Source organism: Moschus berezovskii, chromosome 16, assembly GCF_049115385.1.
Source record: "Moschus berezovskii isolate FMDL1 chromosome 16, NW_MosBer_1.0, whole genome shotgun sequence".
Taxonomy (NCBI): domain Eukaryota; kingdom Metazoa; phylum Chordata; class Mammalia; order Artiodactyla; family Moschidae; genus Moschus; species Moschus berezovskii.
In genome coordinates, this window is record NC_142475.1 from 48,613,330 (window position 1) to 48,632,204 (window position 18,875).

At 40.0% G+C, this 18,875-nt stretch overlaps 1 protein-coding gene across 1 annotated transcript in view; it reads right to left on the minus strand.

Moving 5' to 3' along the window:
- Positions 1-18,875, minus strand: part of SULF1 (sulfatase 1) — a 193,947-nt gene that overhangs the window by 81,452 nt on the left and 93,620 nt on the right. The window contains exons 3-4 of the mRNA XM_088844808.1: positions 8,826-8,898; positions 8,285-8,514 (exon numbers count right to left, since the gene is read on the minus strand). Of these exons, the coding sequence (XP_088700934.1) occupies positions 8,285-8,456 (172 nt within the window). The 5' untranslated portion in view covers positions 8,457-8,514; positions 8,826-8,898. The remainder of the gene's footprint in view (positions 1-8,284; positions 8,515-8,825; positions 8,899-18,875) is intronic.

Below are 18,875 nucleotides of genomic sequence, written 5' to 3' on the forward strand. Positions count from 1 at the left end.
ATGGATTAAGACAGAAGTTTACTTTGTCTATGCTTCAAGACTTAAAATGTTAAAGTTGGTTTAAAGATATCAGTTCCCGTCTACCCATCATGCACTGTTCCCCACGCCTCTCTTGAGCGAGAAGCCTGGCTTCATTATCATTTAAAATGGTCCTTTGCGGTGGAAGCCTGACAGGGATGCTATGAAGTGACCATAATGAAGTCCAGTAGTTGGCATGGGGGCACTGCTGACTGGGCTGGCTTGCGGACAGGGAAGATCTGGGCCACAGCTGAGTCTCGAGGCTGCCAAGAAACACTGCCCCAGTGCCAGAGTTCTAGGTTGGGACTGGGGATGTCTGCCATCACTTCTGCAGGGGTGGGGGTGCTTTGACAGTGATCAGCTGTGGACTAGGATGCTGCCAGGACAGTAGTGACTGAGAGAGGAGAAGCGGCACTCTCTGGGAATCCAAGAAGATCTGTCAGGTTTGCAATTCTGATGGGATTAAAAATCAAGGCTCCAGGAACAGTCCTTTGGAGGTGGTATGTGTGGGTTACTGGGGCCTGACAGAGTCATAGCCAGGAATTTCAATCGTTCTACAGACTTCAAGTCATTTATTCTCAAATCACATGCGTGTAAAAGGTCAGAGGTGAGAAAATGTCCCACTTATCAGGATGACTTTACCAAAATCACACAGTGAACTTGAATTACTTTATGTCCATGTTAAACTTTACAACAAAGATTTGCCTTTCCTGATTCAAATATCTTAGCATTTGATATTTGAAATATTTCAATATTTTGTACTATCAAACATTAAACTTTTCATTGAGGCTATTCATCATGTCCAGAAAACCTCACAAAACTAGAAATTTGATAATAAATTTTGTCATCATCAGTCATTAAGGAAGTCCTAGGTATGTGGTATTCATACATACCTGGCTTTATAGGAGACACACCTCTGTGTGAATTACAACTGCTCATGGTTTGATGAGTGATAACAACCAGCAAACACAGCTTTTATCAAACATATAGGGCTGTTTCTGGATGTCATTGTTTTATGATGGGGTAGAGTCAATGCTTAAAATATATAAATGGCCTGTACTAAGCACATGATGATAATTTCTTATGCCAACAATTAAGTATGGAAATTTAAACAGTGATATTTCTCATACTAAAAATGGCTTTATTGGTCTATTGAAAATTTTGAATTCTGAAAGCATTAGAAAAAAAAAAACATGATTGAACAGTACACCTTTTTCTACCAAAACTATGGAATTGATAGGGAAAAAACCCACAAAAACCCAGATGTTTCAGCTAAAAACAAGTTGGGGAGGGAAAACAAGTTGGGGAAAGAAGGGACTAAGAAGCAGATAATAAATCTGTCTGGAATGTTTCCAGGTCACTAGGACTCATTATTTTTTCCCCTAAAGAGCTAAAGACCATTAAAAGTGGAGACTAGCTTTTTAGGGGAATGGAAGTAAAAATGCCTACAGGGCTAGACAGAGAAGGCAGGCAAGTGAAGCCAGCCAAGTACAAGAAAAATCACATGCTTTCGTCTTTCCAGTTTTCTATCCTTGATAGAGATGTGGGTATACAGAATTTTCCACTGACGATAAAAAACAGCAGTGCGGACGTGATGGCAAAGACAGGTGCTCCCTGGTCTAGGTGTTGGGGAGCAGCGGAGAGTGGTGGGGACCCCGAGGGCCTGGGGAGGATAGACCCCACCCAACGGGGCAGCTTTGACTCCTCTCCAAGCATTATTATGGGGAGGAGAGAGGTGGGAGGGGGGTTCAAGAAGGGGAACACATGGACACCCGGGGCGGATTCATGTCAATGTATGGCAAAACCAACCAATATAATATTGTAAAGTAATTAGCCTCCAATAAAAAAATAAAAAGAAAGCAAAAAAGAAAAACAAACAAACAAAAATTTTAGCTGTGCTGGGTCTTCATTGCTGTGCACAGGCTTTCTCTAGTTGGGCTGAACGGGGGCTATTCTTTCTCTTTTTAAAACTTTTAATTTTGTATTGGGTATAGCCAATTAACAAACAATATTGTGGTAGTTTCAGATGAACAGTGAAGGGACTCAGCCATACATAAACATAAATCCATTCTCTTCCAAACTCCCCTCCCATCTAGGCTGCCATGTAACATCGAGCAGAGTTCCATGTGCTACATACAGTAGGTCCTTGTTGGCTATCCACTCCAAATTTAGCAGTGTGTACATGCCAATTCCAAACTCCATAACCATCCCTTCTCCACATCCTTTCCCCGACTAGGGGCAACTCTATGTTGCAATTCATTGCAGTGGCTTCTCCTGTTGCAGAGCATGGGCTCTAGGCATGTGGGCTTAGTTGCCCCTTGGCATATGGGATCTTCCCAGACTAGGGACTGAATCCATGTCCCCTGTACTGGCAGGCAGATTCTTTAACCACCGGATGACCAGGGAACTCCCCCTTTAAGCATTTAACTGAAGGCTGCCTCGTGGGAATGTAAAGTTTTTAAGAAAAGCCCTTCCCATGGTTGCCTCATGGGAATGTAAGGTTTTCAATGACTTTTCAAGAAAAGCCAGAATCTGGAATTTTTCCCCCCTATTATATAAAAATCACTTGATTTTTAAAATGCTGCCTTGATTTTGATAAGCATGCTTGTCAAATAAAACATATCTGTGGAATAGCTCTGGACTGTAGATACCATTTGTGACCTCTGCTTTAGACAAAAGTGTTTCCATGTATTTAAGATTTCTTAATTTTACTTATGACAATTTCCTAAGAATTTAAGAAATGCCACCTTGAACCAGATCAATGGTCTAATCAGCTCGCTATTTTGCTTTTCAGAGTGGTACCAGGGACCATTTGGGAAAGATTTGATTTTTTTTTTTTTTGATGTGGACCATGTTTAAAGTCTTCATTGAATTTGTTACATCACTTTTGTTTCATGTTTTGGTCTTTTGGCCATGAGGCATGTGGAAATCTGTCTTAGCTCCTTGACTAGGGATCGTAACTGCATCCCTTGCTCCCCTGCATTGGAAGGCGAAAGTCTTAACCACTGAACTGCCAGGAAAGTCTCATTTGGGAAAGGCTTAGAGCTTTATCTCTTTGACTTTAGTCTCAGAAACTTAGGGAAGTCCCACAAGCATTTTTGATTTTCTTCTTTTTGACTTGTAAAATATTTCAAGTGCGGAAAAATAAAATAAATAATGTGTCTTTTAGCTTTTTTAAAACTTAATATTTGCTCATAGTTGCTTGAGATATATTTTTATTTTTTTCAGATATATTTTTAAAATCTTATAATAAAACATGGATACTGCTGATGTTCTTGGTTACCATTCCTTTCCTGGATGATAGCCATTATCACAAACTCTTTTAATCATGTCCATTTGTGCTTTTTTAACTTAAAAAATAAAACCATAATTCGAAAAGATACATGCACTCCAATATCAATAGCAGTAGTATTTACAGTAGCCAAGATATGGAGGAAGGAACCTAAATGTCCATTGACAGCTGAATGTATAAAGAGATAGGGTGTATATATATAAATACCCCATGTATATGTATGATGGAATGTTACTCAGCCATAGAAAAGAATGAAATAATGCCATTTGCAGCAATATAGATGGATCTAGAGATTGTCATCCTAAGTGAGATAAGTCATACAAAGACTAATATATAATATTGCTTATATGTGGAAACTAAAAAAAAATGATACACATGAACTTATATACAAAACTCACAGACATAGAAAACAAACTTATGGTTATCAAAGGGGAAAGAAAGCTAGGGTAGGGACAAATTTGGTGTTTGGGATTGACATACACACACTAGTATGTATAAAATAGATAATCAACAAGAACCTACTGTATAGCATAGGAAACTATACTGGACATTTTGTAATAACCTGGTGATGGACAGGGAGGCCTGGCGTGCTGTGGTTCATGGGGTCGCAAAGAGTCGGAAACGACTAAACGACTGAACTGAACTGAATAAGGGAAAAGAATCTGAAAAAAAATAGATATTTTTTGTATGTATAACTCACTTTGCTGTACACCTGAAATGAACAGAATACTGTAAATCAACTATACTTCAGTTTTTTTTTAAAAGATATAAAACTTCCACCCATTAGCTTTGCCTAAAAGCCTGAACTATTTACAGAGAGAGGCATAACCTGAAAACCACTTCCCAAGTAGTGGAAAAAGCAAATCCAGAAGCATGGGGACCAATGATTAAATTACTTAATCTTTCCACGGACTAAGTTTTCTTCTGGAATAATGATTTTTGAACTACCCACCCAACTTGGATGGAATGACAATAAAATGCAATAATGAGAATAAATGTTCTTGGAAAAAGATAAAGTGTTATTCACATATCAGGTGCTAGCACTTTTATTAATAAATTCCTTCTGTGCCTCACTCCCTTCACAAAGTACTAGTTTATTTGTCCCCAGTTAAGGGAGTGTCCCCCATTCCTACTGAGTAAGAGCTTTTCGTCCCGGATTGATTTCATAAACTTGGATTACCATCCTTCTTAGTCTTGTCTTTTCAAACAAAAAGATAGAATTTTTTCATTTTTAATTTCTCAAAAGGAAAAGTATTTGATTACAATTTTTGGAAATGTTTTCCTAAGTCTTTTCTAAGTCTGATATCCTTCTGGAGGCACAGAAGCCAAAATGCTTGCAGTATTACAGGCACAAAAATTTTGCTTTTTTAGGCGAAGGTTTGTTCAATATTTGGCAAACAAAATCACATGTAAGCAAAAAACCAAAACAAATCAAACTATATCAAAACCACAATGAGAGAATATCTCACACCCATTAAGATGGTTATTATCAAAAATTCAGCAAATAACAAATATTGGCAAGAATGTGGAGAAACTGGAACCCTATGCACTGCTGGTGGGAATGGATAAATGGTGCAGTTGCTATGAAAACAGTACTGTGGTTCCTCAAACAATTAAAAATAGAATTATCTAATGATCCAGTAATTCTATTTCTGGGTATCTACCCTAAAGAATTGAAAGCAGAGTCTCAAAGAGATATTTATCCACCTATGTTCATAGTAGCGTTATTCACAATAATAGAAAAGCAGAAGCAACACTAATGTCTAACAAGAGATAAATGGATACACAGAGCAAGTTGATGATGAACCAGAGTGAACAACCATTATATGTATATAGTGGATATACATATAATGGAATTATTTAACCTTCAAAAGGAAGGAAATTATGAGACATGCTATAACACAGGTAAACAGTGAACAAGGACTTTATGCTAAGTGAAATAAGTGAAAGTGAAGTCACTCAGTTGTGTCTGACTCTTTGCAACCCCAAGGACTGTAGCCTACCAGGCTCCTCTGTCCATGGGATTTTCCAGGCAAGAATATTGGAGTGAAATAAGTCAGTCACAAAAAAACAAGTACTGTATGAAACTGTATGATTCCACATATATGAAATACTCAGAGCAGTCAAAGTCATAGAGACAGAAAGTAGAATAGCGAATGCCAAGAGCTGGGACTAGGAAGTTATTGTTTGATGGATTTGCAAATGTGAATGTACTTAACACAAACTGTACACTTAAAAATGGTTAAGATGATTAAAACACAACAACAACGATACCAAAACCCGAAGTTAACTAAAGACTAGAGCAGAAAATTTCAGAGATTATGAGGACATTACAATCAGCCAGGCAAAAGTCTCGATGAAACTGTACCCACCACCCAGAACAAAATTTTTGTGCTGAGAAAGGCGGTTGGTTGTTCACTCTGGTTCATCATCAACTTGCTCTGTCAATGGGATAATAAGACCCATCTTGTCATTATCTCAGAACCTAGGATATGATCATATATTTACAGGTTATTTTAGAAAAGGCTCAATAAATATTTGTTGAAGGATGGACTGATGGAAGGAATCATGGTTACATGTGTAGTTGTGGAGATTCAGACCTAGTACAGGTCCTGGGTTCACCATTTCCTAGCTCATCAGAGCCTATGCAAATCTTCTAAGCCTCATTTGTCTGAAGCATAATCTGAATAGAGTAGTGATAACTACTACATAGGGTGACTGTGCAAACCAAATGAGTGAATGCTTAGCCTGGTGTCTGGGAGGAAAATCAAGGAAAGAAGTAAACACGAAATGTAAGAAACAGTTGGCCACCAACTCTTCACCATTATATTCATGTGCTTCCTCCAGAAGACAGTATTTAGTAATTGCTCAATAAATATTTGCCTTCTCTGGTGGTTCAGTAATAAAGAATCCTCCTGCCAACGCAGGAAATGGCAGAATATGTGAGTTTGAACCCTAGGTTGGGAAGATCCCCTGGAAAAGGAATGGCAAGCCATTCCAGTATTCTTGTCTATAGAATTTCATGAATAGAGGAACCTGGTGGGCTACAGTCCATGGGTCACAAAGAGTCGGACATGACTGAGCGATTAACACACACACACACACACCCTATCCTCTAGTTGGACATGACTGAGCGATTCACATACACACACATACCCTATCCTCTAGTTGCTCTCAATCAAGTGGAAGAGACAGGTATGGAAGCACATGGTGGATTAAGGGTCCTGCTGGAGGCAGGTCCGAGGTGGTACAAAGTTTCATCCACCGTGCTGGAGGGCAGGATGGTTTTGGTGAAGGAGGATCCCTGAGGGCAAGGCACTGAACTGGGTCATGAAAAATAGGTAGGGTTTCTCTAGGTGGAGAAAGGTGGGAAGAGCAGAGGGGACGAGATCTGTGAAGGCATGAAATATAGGTGAGGGAGACGAAACCACTAGACAGTTTCAAACAACCAGTTGTTTCCATGAAGCACAGAGTAAAATTGGGGGAAAGGAAAATAGTCTTAGTGAGATAGGTAGGGGGCAGACGCCCAGAGCTCATCAGCCTGCAGAGAGAAGGTTTGTAATCCTCTTGGCAAGGAACATCTTGGAGGGTTTTAGCAGCAGAGACCCAATCAGATACTTACATGAAATGAAGAATAGGCAGGAGGGGCCAAGACTAGAAGGGACAGGTACTGTCAGGTGATCAACCAGTTAGGAAAAACTAGGAGAGCGGAGAATGGCTTCAGTGAAAGGGATGGGTATGAGAGACGTTAAGGAAGGTGAATTCAAATGTCTTCACTTTACTTGTGCTATAGGTGAATGAAAACTTAAACCACCAGCCACATACACAGTAAAGTCACACCTCCAAGATTTTTCATTTTGACATGTTGCCTAAAAATCCATGGTCATGTTTAAACAATCAAGTGAGAGACAACAGACTGCAAATCACATCCAATAATTATTACCTCCACTGGCTTTTAGTGCTTTTGTTTCTAGCTGAATCCAAAGAGTTAATTTTGTTGAGATTCCATAGTTTGGTTTCAAACTGGAAAACAAAGTCCCCATCCCTGTGGATCGACTTCCAGCCTATAGGGGTTTAATCCTCAAGGAACCTAGCCAGAGGAGCTCTGGAAAGAAGCCCAGGGTATTCTGCCAGCATGAAGTGCAACACTAGAGATGGTCAAGTTCATTGTGATAGCTTGAGAGCAAGGAATTTGGTTCAAGAATGGAAAGGAGTGCCGGTGACAACTTGTAAGGGCAAACTTTTCATCCGTCTTAGGTACCATAGAAGAATTTGATCCTAAGCTTATGGGCAAGACCATAGGGCTGGGCCATGAAAGAAGATGAAAGGGTGAGAAACCCAACCAGAAGATTTAGAAGCTAAGCTGAAACACTGGATGTTGGCAAGCTTTCCAAGCGCTCCAGAATTAACCCAGGTGAGTGAATCCTTCTGAAAAGCATCCTGTCTAAGGTGGGTAGCAGTGATCTGCAGCAGAAGAAGATATGCATCATGCTGTAATTTTTAATTTCCTAACAATTACAAGCTGTGAATAAAGGATTCACCTTAATAATAATGACAACTGGAAGTTCCTTGTGTATCTACATTTGTTCATACGCACTGCACAGAATTACAGTCATACTCTCATGTTCTTTGAAACAACTTTGCCCAAATATTTTAAAAAGCTCTTGACCAAGAGTTTCCAAGGTGCACGATCCAATCCTTGACTTTTTATAGTTTTGTGTTTCCTCTCACCAACCCCATTCTCGTATCCCCCCACCCCACATTGCTTCAAAAACTTAAGACCAAAAAAGTCATGTCGAAACACAAACCAGATGCTTTACCATCAATGCAAGTACATTTTATAAACTAGGTTTTGGTTAAGGTACTACTGTTAAGCATCAAGCCCCTGAATGTTTTCAGGCTGTTACTGATAACAGGAGGTCAGTCAATCATTCGAGCAAAAGGGACGAACAAGTGAAAAAGCCAGTGTCTCACCCAGTTCCACGTCTTGATCATCAGTAAGCACAAGAATGATGTTGGGTCGTATGTTTTTTCGCTCCTGCTGTATCCGTCCTCTGAATCTTGGGGACCTGATGCTGGAACTGAGGCTTCCCAGCAGCTGCGTGCCCAGGACAGCCAAAACCAGAGTACAGCAAGAATACTTCATTGTGCTTGCTCCAATGTCGCAAAACTGAGAAAATGTCTGTCTCCTGATTCCTGCAGGTCTGGGCAGTCAGAGAAAGGGGAGAGGGAAAGACGAAAATGAAATCCAAACCCCGAACACGGTTGCAGAAAAAGGACTACAACTCAGTGAGAACTGGCACATAAACTGGCAGAGAAAGGGCTGCCCGTGAGTCAGAAGCAGCAAACCCTCCCAGCGTAGGGTTGTTTTTTTTTTTTTAAGCACTTGATTATTTTGCAAATTCACTTTTGTCCTTTATTCTCATTCCAACTTTTCCAATTTCAAAATTCATTGCCAAAATAGAATTTCCAGCGCAGAGCTCGGATGTAAAAGCTTTCTGACAAGAGCTAATACCTGGAATTAGGTATCCTGGTTGAAGAATCAATTGCTGTAGTCAAAAGTGTTCAGGACATCTGCAGAGGGGGTCCTGGAATGGGGAGAAAAAAAAATACAAAGGAAACGTCAGTCAGAGATTCTGATACAGATTTTTGATCTGAAACAGTCTCTTGAAACAGCATAAATATATATATGAATGTATATACATTATTTATTCACTATATATTTTATAGTATTTATATTAATTATATTTATGTGTAAATATAATATACAATGCATATTATATATACATACACATATATAATTTAAAATCTGTACTCCAAAAGGAAGAAACAAAAGGAAACAACATTCAGAACTGCTTAACACACGACTTGAATAATATCTTCATTGCATAATCATAAACACAGTGATCTGGGTATCATCCCTACTCATGTTTTAATAGCATTAATACTTTAAACATCCCCAAAGAAAACGAACGACTGATGAGGAAGAGCCAGCAGTGCCCGGTGAAACCACAGTGCCCTGGAGTGTTTGCCTCTGGGAAATGTTAACTCACCTGCATGCGATATTGAGTACTCATCAAGCAGAACGAAATGCAAAGCTGTCATTTGTCATCTGCATGATGTCACTCACTACCCAGGAGAGTTCTTTCTGCTGACAAAGACTTCAGAGTAAGTGGCTGGGAGGGCAACCTTCCCTAGCCCCCGAAAAGCTCCTAACTGTCCTCCATCAATCACCAGGGGAAGAGGTGCTTCCTCCGGGCTGGGCTTGTCCCTGGGTCCAGCCCGCATCCCCAGTGCATCAGTGCCGAAGGGAACAGAGCCCTCCTCTGACTGTCAGTACCAGCCTCACTACTGTCCAGACCCGGTGCAGTGCCGCCAGCACCGAGGTTTGGCTTTGCCGCAGCAGATCTCAACCTGCAAAGCAAAATGATTGATGGGCTCTGAGGCTGGAGGTGACTCTTTCACCTTAAAAAAATAATAAAATCTGGAGGGGAGCATTGCAAAATCTTTGTAAGTCTGCACAAGAGGAGAATTCAGAAAGGGTTGGAAAAATGCTCCTTTCACTTTAGAACACTAACCTGCTGGACGCTGTTCTTTAGGACTTCTGAAAGATAGCAAAGGGCTCATTAAAAAAACAAAAAAAGCATCTTTCTCTTGAATGTCATGAGGGAGCATCTGTATGGGAATTTCAACTGCCCTAAAATTAATTAGATAGCAGCTGGTTCCAGCATCCACTCTCTACCCACACTTCTGAGGGTCTGTATTTTGATCCTCAACAATCAACTGACATCAGATAAATACGAATCACGAATGAAGTGTGAGGAACCAGAAGAAAAGGGACTCCGCTGCTCACTTCCATGTCTTAAATTCTGGAGGGTGACATGGGGCAGTGAAAGAAGGGTATACTGTTTCCCCCTGCCATACACATTATTGTGTTTTACACAAACACACACGCCCCCATTATTTTAAACTTTATGAGCTGTTTTGTAAACAGTTCTAATGCTTTTGACTCTGCAGCCTGTAATTATTCCTTGGGAGGGAAGGAGAGAGGGAGAAAGAGAGAAAGACTCAATAAGAAGTAGGCTTTAAAACAAAAATCCAGTGTCTGCAGCAAGGCAGTCCTGACCACATTATCTGCAGAGCAACCAGCTAACCACCTCCGATTGATCCTGTGGCTTGAGAAAGTCAATATGCACAGTTTGGCGTGTGGTTTTTATTTTTTTTGTTTTCTGTTTGGTAATAACTCAGGGTTATTTCAGTGATTGCGGTGCCTGCTCAACACTGAAAGCATGCAATTGTTCTGCCCTGACTGGTGGGTTTCTGGGCATTTGGTTCAAATCATGAGAAAACTGATAGGAACACAAAAGGACAGGAAAGCGAAAGAAGTGAAAGAAACAATGGCTTTCTCCCGTGGAGCATGTGTCAGTCTAAAGAGTTAAATACAGAAATTTCTTAGAGGATTGGTTCTTGAAGTAATAGAACTTTGCCCACCTCTCAAAGCCATGTATGAAGAGATAGTCGACAGGGTTTCTTGCATCACCGATCATTTAAACCAACCTCTGCGGACAATGGTGACCCAAAAAATACAACCAGACTCACACTGTATCGAGTGTGTGCAGTGCTTGGTTTAAATAATCAGTCACACACACAACTGAAAATTCTTGACAATTAAGATGCTGATAACGTTCCTTGGAACCCAATCCATGTTCTGGGTTATTCTTTTCTTTATCTTATTTACTTTACTTCCTCTTTTAGGAAAAAGAAAATTAGCCTTAATGGCACCCTGTATAAACTACATTGAAAATCATTTCCTAATAAAGAAAAGAGACAGCAGAGAAGATGAGAGCTTTATCTCTAAAGTGGTTTACCTTGCCTTTCTGGAGAGTTAAAAGGTGTGAAAGAGACCTACATTTTTTGTTTTCCTTTTTTTTTTTTCTGCCACAGTTTATTATTGATTTAGGGGATTCATATGTAAAAGCCGAGAAGCTGAGTGGTAAAGAAAATGGAACTTTCAGACAAGTCTGTTCAGCAGGAGCACTCCCTTGACTAAAACACACAAAACACAGCACTCTGAAAAAAAAAGTGCACACAGACAATTCTTTATTCAAAAATGACCTTTCAGAACCCGTCATCCTCTCACTGCTTGGTTTCTGCCTCCAGAAGGGAAAAAAGTGAAGAAGAAGAAGAAGAAGAAAAAAAAAACGGACAGACAAAATGCAGACCTTGACAAAGGAGACAAGGGTACAATGTTCGAACTGGATACTTGGTGGCGGACGACAAGTGTCCTTAGAGACTAACAATTTGTCTTGAGAAATAGATGAAAATGGGAGAAATGTCAAAAGAGGTTTTTCTCACACATGGAAAGTGAACTTGAGGAACGGTGCTGTATTCATGAAGTGGGACCAGAACACAAGCTGCTTTTTCTTTAGGATCTAAAATGAAAATACCAACTGTCACTATGGCCAATTGATGTGGAAAGTTTGCAGCACTTTGTTCGGGGCAGTCAAGCCAACTATAAATGTGACATTAAAAGTTTCAAGTCACATATAAAAGAAAGAAAAGACTGGGAAGCCTTCAGGCCAACTGGATAGCAAGTCTAGTTCACATAGGCTTATCTAGCAAAGCCCCAAACTTAAACAAAGCCCTCATTGCCCTCATGGGTTTAAGGGGATCTCTGTCTTCAAGAAGCTCCCCTTTGTCTAGACAGCTGGGGTGGAGGTAAAGGGATGGTGGTAATATGCTTGTCCATAGCCCCCGTTGTCAAGGTGTAATCTGGGCTTTGGGGGACCCTGATATCTTCACAGATGGAATCCAAAGACCAGAACTATTTTTTTTTTTTTTTTTAGTAAGACTGGGTCTTTATCTTATGTTTATTTTTAATTATTATTTTTGGCTGAGCTGGGTCTTCATTGAGGCAGTGTGTAGGCTTCTCTTGTTGCAGAGCCCGGGCTCTCCATTTGCCATAGTGAGATCAGCAATCCCTGTCATGGGGGATCTTAGTTTCTTGAGCAGGGATGGGACCCACATCCCCTGTATTGGAAGGTAGACTCTCAACCACTGGACTACCAGGGATGTCCCAGACCAGAGATATTTTGATAAGAACACCAACACTTCATCTCTCCTTTTCACTTCGTTGACATTTGCACTGATGGTCTAAGAGCAATGGTTGATACAACTGCTTTAGTACAAATGCAGGGAGCATCACATATAGTTTTTTAAAAAGCCAGTTTCACGCAAGCTGAAGCTGTAAAATGATTAATTTGATTAAGCCCTGAGTGTCGAATACACTTAGGCCTCCCAGGTAGCTCAGTGGTAAAGACTCTGCCTGCCAATGCAGGAGACGTGCATTTGATCCTTGGATGGGTACGATCCTCTGAAGAAGGGAATGGCAACCCACTCTAGTATTCTTGCCTGGAGAATCCCATGGACAGAGGAGCCTGGAAGGTTGTAGTCCACTGGGATCTCAAAGAGTTAGACACAGCTGAGCAACTGAGCATGTCCCTGTGCACGCGAATACATGTTTTTTCTTTTACATTTTCTGTTTTATCAGAGAAAACAGACACATAAAACCCTCTGCTGGGTATGGAGGTGTGATGCTTGTCGAGGGAAACCACTTGTGTGACTAAGTTGCAAGGTGAACTGGATCCATCTTCTTTCTGTTTTTACTCAAACACTATTTTTACTTGATAGAATTATTTGAACTCAGATTTTTGGAAGACATTTTCACAAGTCATGAATGAACCAAGACTCACTTCAAGGAAAACAACTGATAGTATTTGTCATATTTGTTGCTAATGACAAATCTAGTTTTCAAGTCAAAAGCAAAATTTTGGAAAACTTTTATCTGCCACTGTGAGCTTGGCAGCTTCTCAATATGTAAATCTTTTCTGATGACATTGATGTCGATATTAACAAATGTTATTTTGTGATATAAAATGAAATGTGCCAACATTTAGACTATTAGTATAAATCAGTGAACCAATACTTCCGAAATGACCAAATGCAATGTTACAAAATTATACAGAAGTAAACAATGCTCACTTAAAGTGCAAAATGACCACTGAATCTTAATATAAGAAAGTATTAAAAAGCTCATTCATGTGGTTTCAGATTTCTTATGACAACTGACCTGTAGGAATCACTACTTGTCAAGTTTTGGTATAGTATCAAAAAAGACCTATAAGTATCTGAAAAAGCTTTTGAAATAATTCTCTGTTTCCAACTATTTACCCATGGGAGGTTGAATTTTATTCCCATACCTCACCCAAAACAATACATTTCAACAGATTGAATGCAGAAGCAGATATAAAAATCCAGTTCTCTTTTATTCAGATAAATACCAGATTTGCAAAAATGTGAAACATGCCATTTTAATCACCAATATTCTTTTGGCTTGCAAAATACATTTATTTTTCATAAAATATATCATTTAACATATATATTTATTATTTTTAATTAATAAATATTTTTTTAAAATTCTCAGTCTGACTTTTTAAGTATCAATAGCTAAAATCCCCATAAAGTGAAAGCTACTCAGTCATGTCTGACTCTTGCAACCCCATGGACTATATAGTCCATGGGATTCTCCAGGCCAGAATACTGGAATGGGTAGCTATTCTCTTCTCCAGGAGATCTTCCCAACCCAGGGATTGAACTCAGGTTTCCCAAATTGCAGGCAGATTCTTTACCAGCTGAGCCACCAGGGAAGCCCCAAAACTCCATAAACACAAGCTTAGTAAATTACTTTATTTTTTAAAATTAATTTATTTTTTGGCCACTTATATGCAAGCATATAGGTGCTAAAACTGAAACTGTAATACTTTGGCCACCTCATGCGATGAGTTGACTCACTGGAAAAGACTCGGATGCTGGGAAAGGTTGGGGGCAGGAGGAGAAGGGGACGACAGAGAATGAGATGGCTGGATGGCATCACCGACTCTGTGGACATGAGTTTGAGTGAACTCCGGGAGTTGGTGATGGACAGGGAGGCCTGGCGTGCTGTGATTCAAGGGGTCGCGGAGAGTCGGACACGACTGAGCGACTGAACTGAACTGATACGCAAGCAAGCTCCTAGTTCCCTGATCAGGGATCAAACCTGTGTCCCTTACACTACGAGCACGAGGTCTTAACCATTGGACTGCCAGGGAAGTCCCACAAGTTTAACAATACAAAGGGATAAAAACATAATTTCAATAATACAAAAGGATTGCACGCTCAAAGGGTTTGAAAATTACTGGCCTAGAGTATACAGTTAAGTCCAGCCTTTCACCTCTAAGGCTGTAGATTTGGCCCTAGTCACAAACTTAGTTCACTCCCCCCTGCCCCTTAAAGCTTTGAAACTTTACTAAGTTCTAAATGCTTGGTATCACTGCTCAGTGATGACATTCTGTGTTTATTCTTTTTTAATCTGAGGATAACACAAAACTTTATAAATGAATGCCCACACATCTGAAGTATGAGAGAGATAGGCTCAGAACAACCCACTCAGCACAGAAATCAACCTCTTAAGGATGGGGCAAAGGAATTGCTTCTAGCACAAAGCATTCCACTCCAGAGTGAAGACAGAGAAAAAAAGGGACACCATAACCAATCACAGAAGCAGGGAAGATAAGGCCAGCAGCATGCAATTATTCAAAGCTGAATTTAGCCAGAACACACTTAGTTTATCATTAGAGTGAAGTGAAATAGGACTATACTAGCAAGAAGGTGGAATCCCACCTCCCGATTCCCCCAATCAACAGAGTTCTCACATATCCTGGGGTCAGTTTACATGGCCCTCTTCCCTTAATTTTGACTTTCAAGTTTCCCATACATCACTTTTTTTTTTCTATAGAGGAAGCCTTCAGGACGTGCTGGCTTCTTTATGATATATGTGAAACTATGAAGGAGCTAATTTCTTCTTTTAAAAACCCCATGGCTGGCAAAGTTCATCTACTGTTAATCCCCAGAAAGCCTGTTCACGGATCTAATTTATTACAACTCCAAGCAAATAAGATAGACAACAGTCTCCTTCTGGTGTAGTAACATTTTTATACCCCTTGAATAACAAATCTCTTCCAGGCACCAATGACAGCTGGAAAGTGTACATCTCTGACTTGGAGAATCTTTGGGGAAACACTCGGCTAAATGATGAGATCCTCCTTGAACAATGTTTGCTTTTCTTCCCTTTTCCCCCTTTCTGTTCTTTCTCCCCATAACACTGAATAACAAAATTGTTAGTGTTGATTATCCCCAGGGTAAGGTGAGGCAGAGGAATAGATTCTATTTTTTAATTTCATTTATGTCTAAGTTGGACTTTTCCCCATGATCTGTTGTACAATAAAAATATAAATAAGTATTTTAAAGCTTCCTAGGCTTTCTCTTTGTCTTCTCATGGAGGAAGAGGATAGAAAGAGATAAGCAGTGATAAGAATGAAGGGAGAGGCTATAGCCAGAAATGTACTTATGAGGGAGGTGGGAGGGGGTATAAGAGGGAGGGGACATATGTATACCTATGGCCAATTCATGTTGCTGTATAGCAAAAATCATCACAATATTGTAAAGCAATTATCCTACAATTAAACATAAAATATAAATTAAAAAAAGAAGAAATGTACTTATGAGCATTATCCTACAAAGACAGGAATTACCTACATAACAGGGAGCTCACCAAGAACATTTTAGGGAATGCAAAGCATCCAAGATGGAGATTTTCCCAGCTTCTTTCAAATTGAAATTAGCAAATCAAAGGAAAAGAACGTGACCTAAAAATTATGAAAACAAAACAAAACCAGAAGGACCAGATATTTCTGAAGCAGATGCTACAGAGTATCTACAGGTCTGATAACAGTCACAAGTTTCCGTGGTGGCCATATGCCAAGGGGAATAAAAAGATTGCTGACTTTTAAAAAGGGGAACATCGGAAACTTCAGTTTGGGTCTGACAATAGCAAGCACATTGATAAAAAGAACCACAAATGTGATCTTAGACATCTTCAGTTTTAAACTATATGGTTTATTATATTAAATTTGCCTTTGGTTTCATATACTTATACCTTAACTATGTTGAAGTATCTTAAAGGTATTGCAGAAGTTAGCAGAAATAGTTTGCTTCAATAACAAGGAAAAACGAACAAACAAACAAATTATGTTAAGTATGACTTAACACTTACTGCAAGTCACACAAAGAGTGACAGGGAGCTTTGATCTGCTCGATCGTGCATAGATGCAGTCTGACGGGGGCACTGTTGTTTTATTGTTGCCACAGCTGGACGAAGAAGAAGAGGAAGGAAAAAACTGGAGATTTTTGTGGTAGAGCTTTTCATGGCTCCAACCCAGAAATGACTCCAATCACTTCTAATATTTCATTGGCTGAAACTAGTCACATGACCCCAAGCAACTGCAAAATTGATGGCACAGATGAAGTGTGCTGAGCACTACCCTCCACCATAAGCATCACGTTTCATCAGCACCTTACGTATTTACCTTTTTTCCTAACTATTTGGGTTCACCAAAAAGTGTGTTGAGGTCTTTCTGAAAGATGCCATGGAAAAACTGGAAAGAGCTTTTTGGCCAAACCAATAGATACACAAACACACGCACACATGCATAGATAAGATACACGTATAAATATATTCACACATACAGACACATATTAAAGTAATGAGGGAACATAGTCTTCTTTGTATTTTAAAGTTCAAGCATTCCTTCAGTTCAGTTCAGTTCAATTGCTCAGTCGTGTCCGACTCTTTGAGACCCCATGAATCACAGCACGCCAGGCCTCCCTGTCCATCACCAACTCCCGGAGTTCATTCAAACTCAGGTCCATCGAGTCGGTGATGCCATCCAGCCATCTCATTCTCTGTCGTCCCCTTCTCCTCCCGCCCCCAACCTTTCCCAGCATCAGAGTCTTTTCCAGTGAGTCAACTCGTCGCATGACGTGGCCAAAGTATTGGAGCTTCAGCTTTAGCATCAGTCCTTCCAATGAACACCCAGGATTGATCTCCTCTAGAATGGACTGGTTGGATCTCCTTGCAGTTGCACCTTTGAACAAAGTTGGGAATTCTGGGGACACATTTTGTTTTAGTCTGTTTCTCTGACGTGTATCATTTGGCACATTATGAATTTATTTCAAAGTTCCACAATTCTTGTGATACATTTTAAGTTGAAGAAAATATTTAAAAAATACTCAGGTGCTATATTTAGATTTCAAAAGCATTTCTCAAAATATTTTCTTGTAGTTAACATCTTTGTGAGGAAAGAGGAACACCTGACTTTAAAAATTAAGCCACAGTCAAGAGAGTTTGTGCTGGCCTATTTTCTACACGATAAAGCTCACTACCAACATAACACACTTTAACATTTCTAAGGGTTTAAATACAGCAGCTGAGTGACAAAGAATTGATGCTTTTGAACTGTGGTGTTGGAGAAGACTCTTGAGAGTCCCTTGGACTGCAAGGAGATCCAACTAGTCCATCCTAAAGGAATATTCATTGGAAGGACTGAATATTCATTGGAAGGACTGCTGCTGAAGCTGAAACCCCAATACTTGGGCCAACTGATGTGAAGAACTGACTCATTTGAAAAGATACTGATTCTGGGAAAGATTGAAGGCGGGAGGAGAAGGGGACAACAGAGAATGAGATGGTTGGATGGCATCACCAACTCAATGGACGTGAGTTTGAGTAAACTCCGGGAGCTGGTGATGGACAGGGAGGCCTGGCGTGCTGCAGTCCATGGGGAAGCAAAGAGTCGGACACGATTGAGCGGCTGAACTGAACTGAAATACAGCAGAGTGGAGATAAAATTACTTCCAAGGGACCCTGCTGGCCTCATAAGGAGTCATGATGCAGAAAAGGAGGTCTGGGAACACAGTGTGAAAAATGAATATGCATTTCAAAAGACAGCAAATTCTAGTTCTTAGTTCAAGATTTAGGGATGAGTTATGGGGAATTCATAGTGGTGATAGGGGTAAAGAACCCGCCTGCCAATGCAGGAGACATAAGAGACAAGGGTTCGATCTCTGGGTTGGGAAGATCCCCTGGAGGAGGGCATGCAACCCACTCCAGTATTCCTGCCTGGAGAATCCCATGGACAGAGGAGCCTGGTGGAGTCCATAGGGTCACAGAGTTGGACATGACTGAAGTGACTTAGCACGCACACATGCATGTACGGGGAATAGCTCTGTTTTTTAATTTTTCCTTCCACAATGTATTCCTTACAGGAAAGCCTTTGAAGAAAATCAAACATACATATTTAAGTCAACTGCAGTTCTCAGAGATCCATTTTCAAAAGAAACCCTAAAATTCAGATTTCAATGTCATTCAGTTGCTAACTTGTGTCCGACTCTTTGCAACTCCAGGAGATGGTACAGGACAGTAGCTCAAACTCATGCCCATTAAGTCAATGATGCCATCCAACCATCTCATCCTCTGTTATCCCCTTCTCCTCCAGCCTTCAATCTTTCAGATTAGTTCATGTATTATTTAAAAAATACTTCCTTCACAAGTTGTATTGGGAAATGTTGGTTTGAGTTTTGGGGCGGAAGGTTAAATATATCATTCTAAGTCTTTATATGACAAAAATCA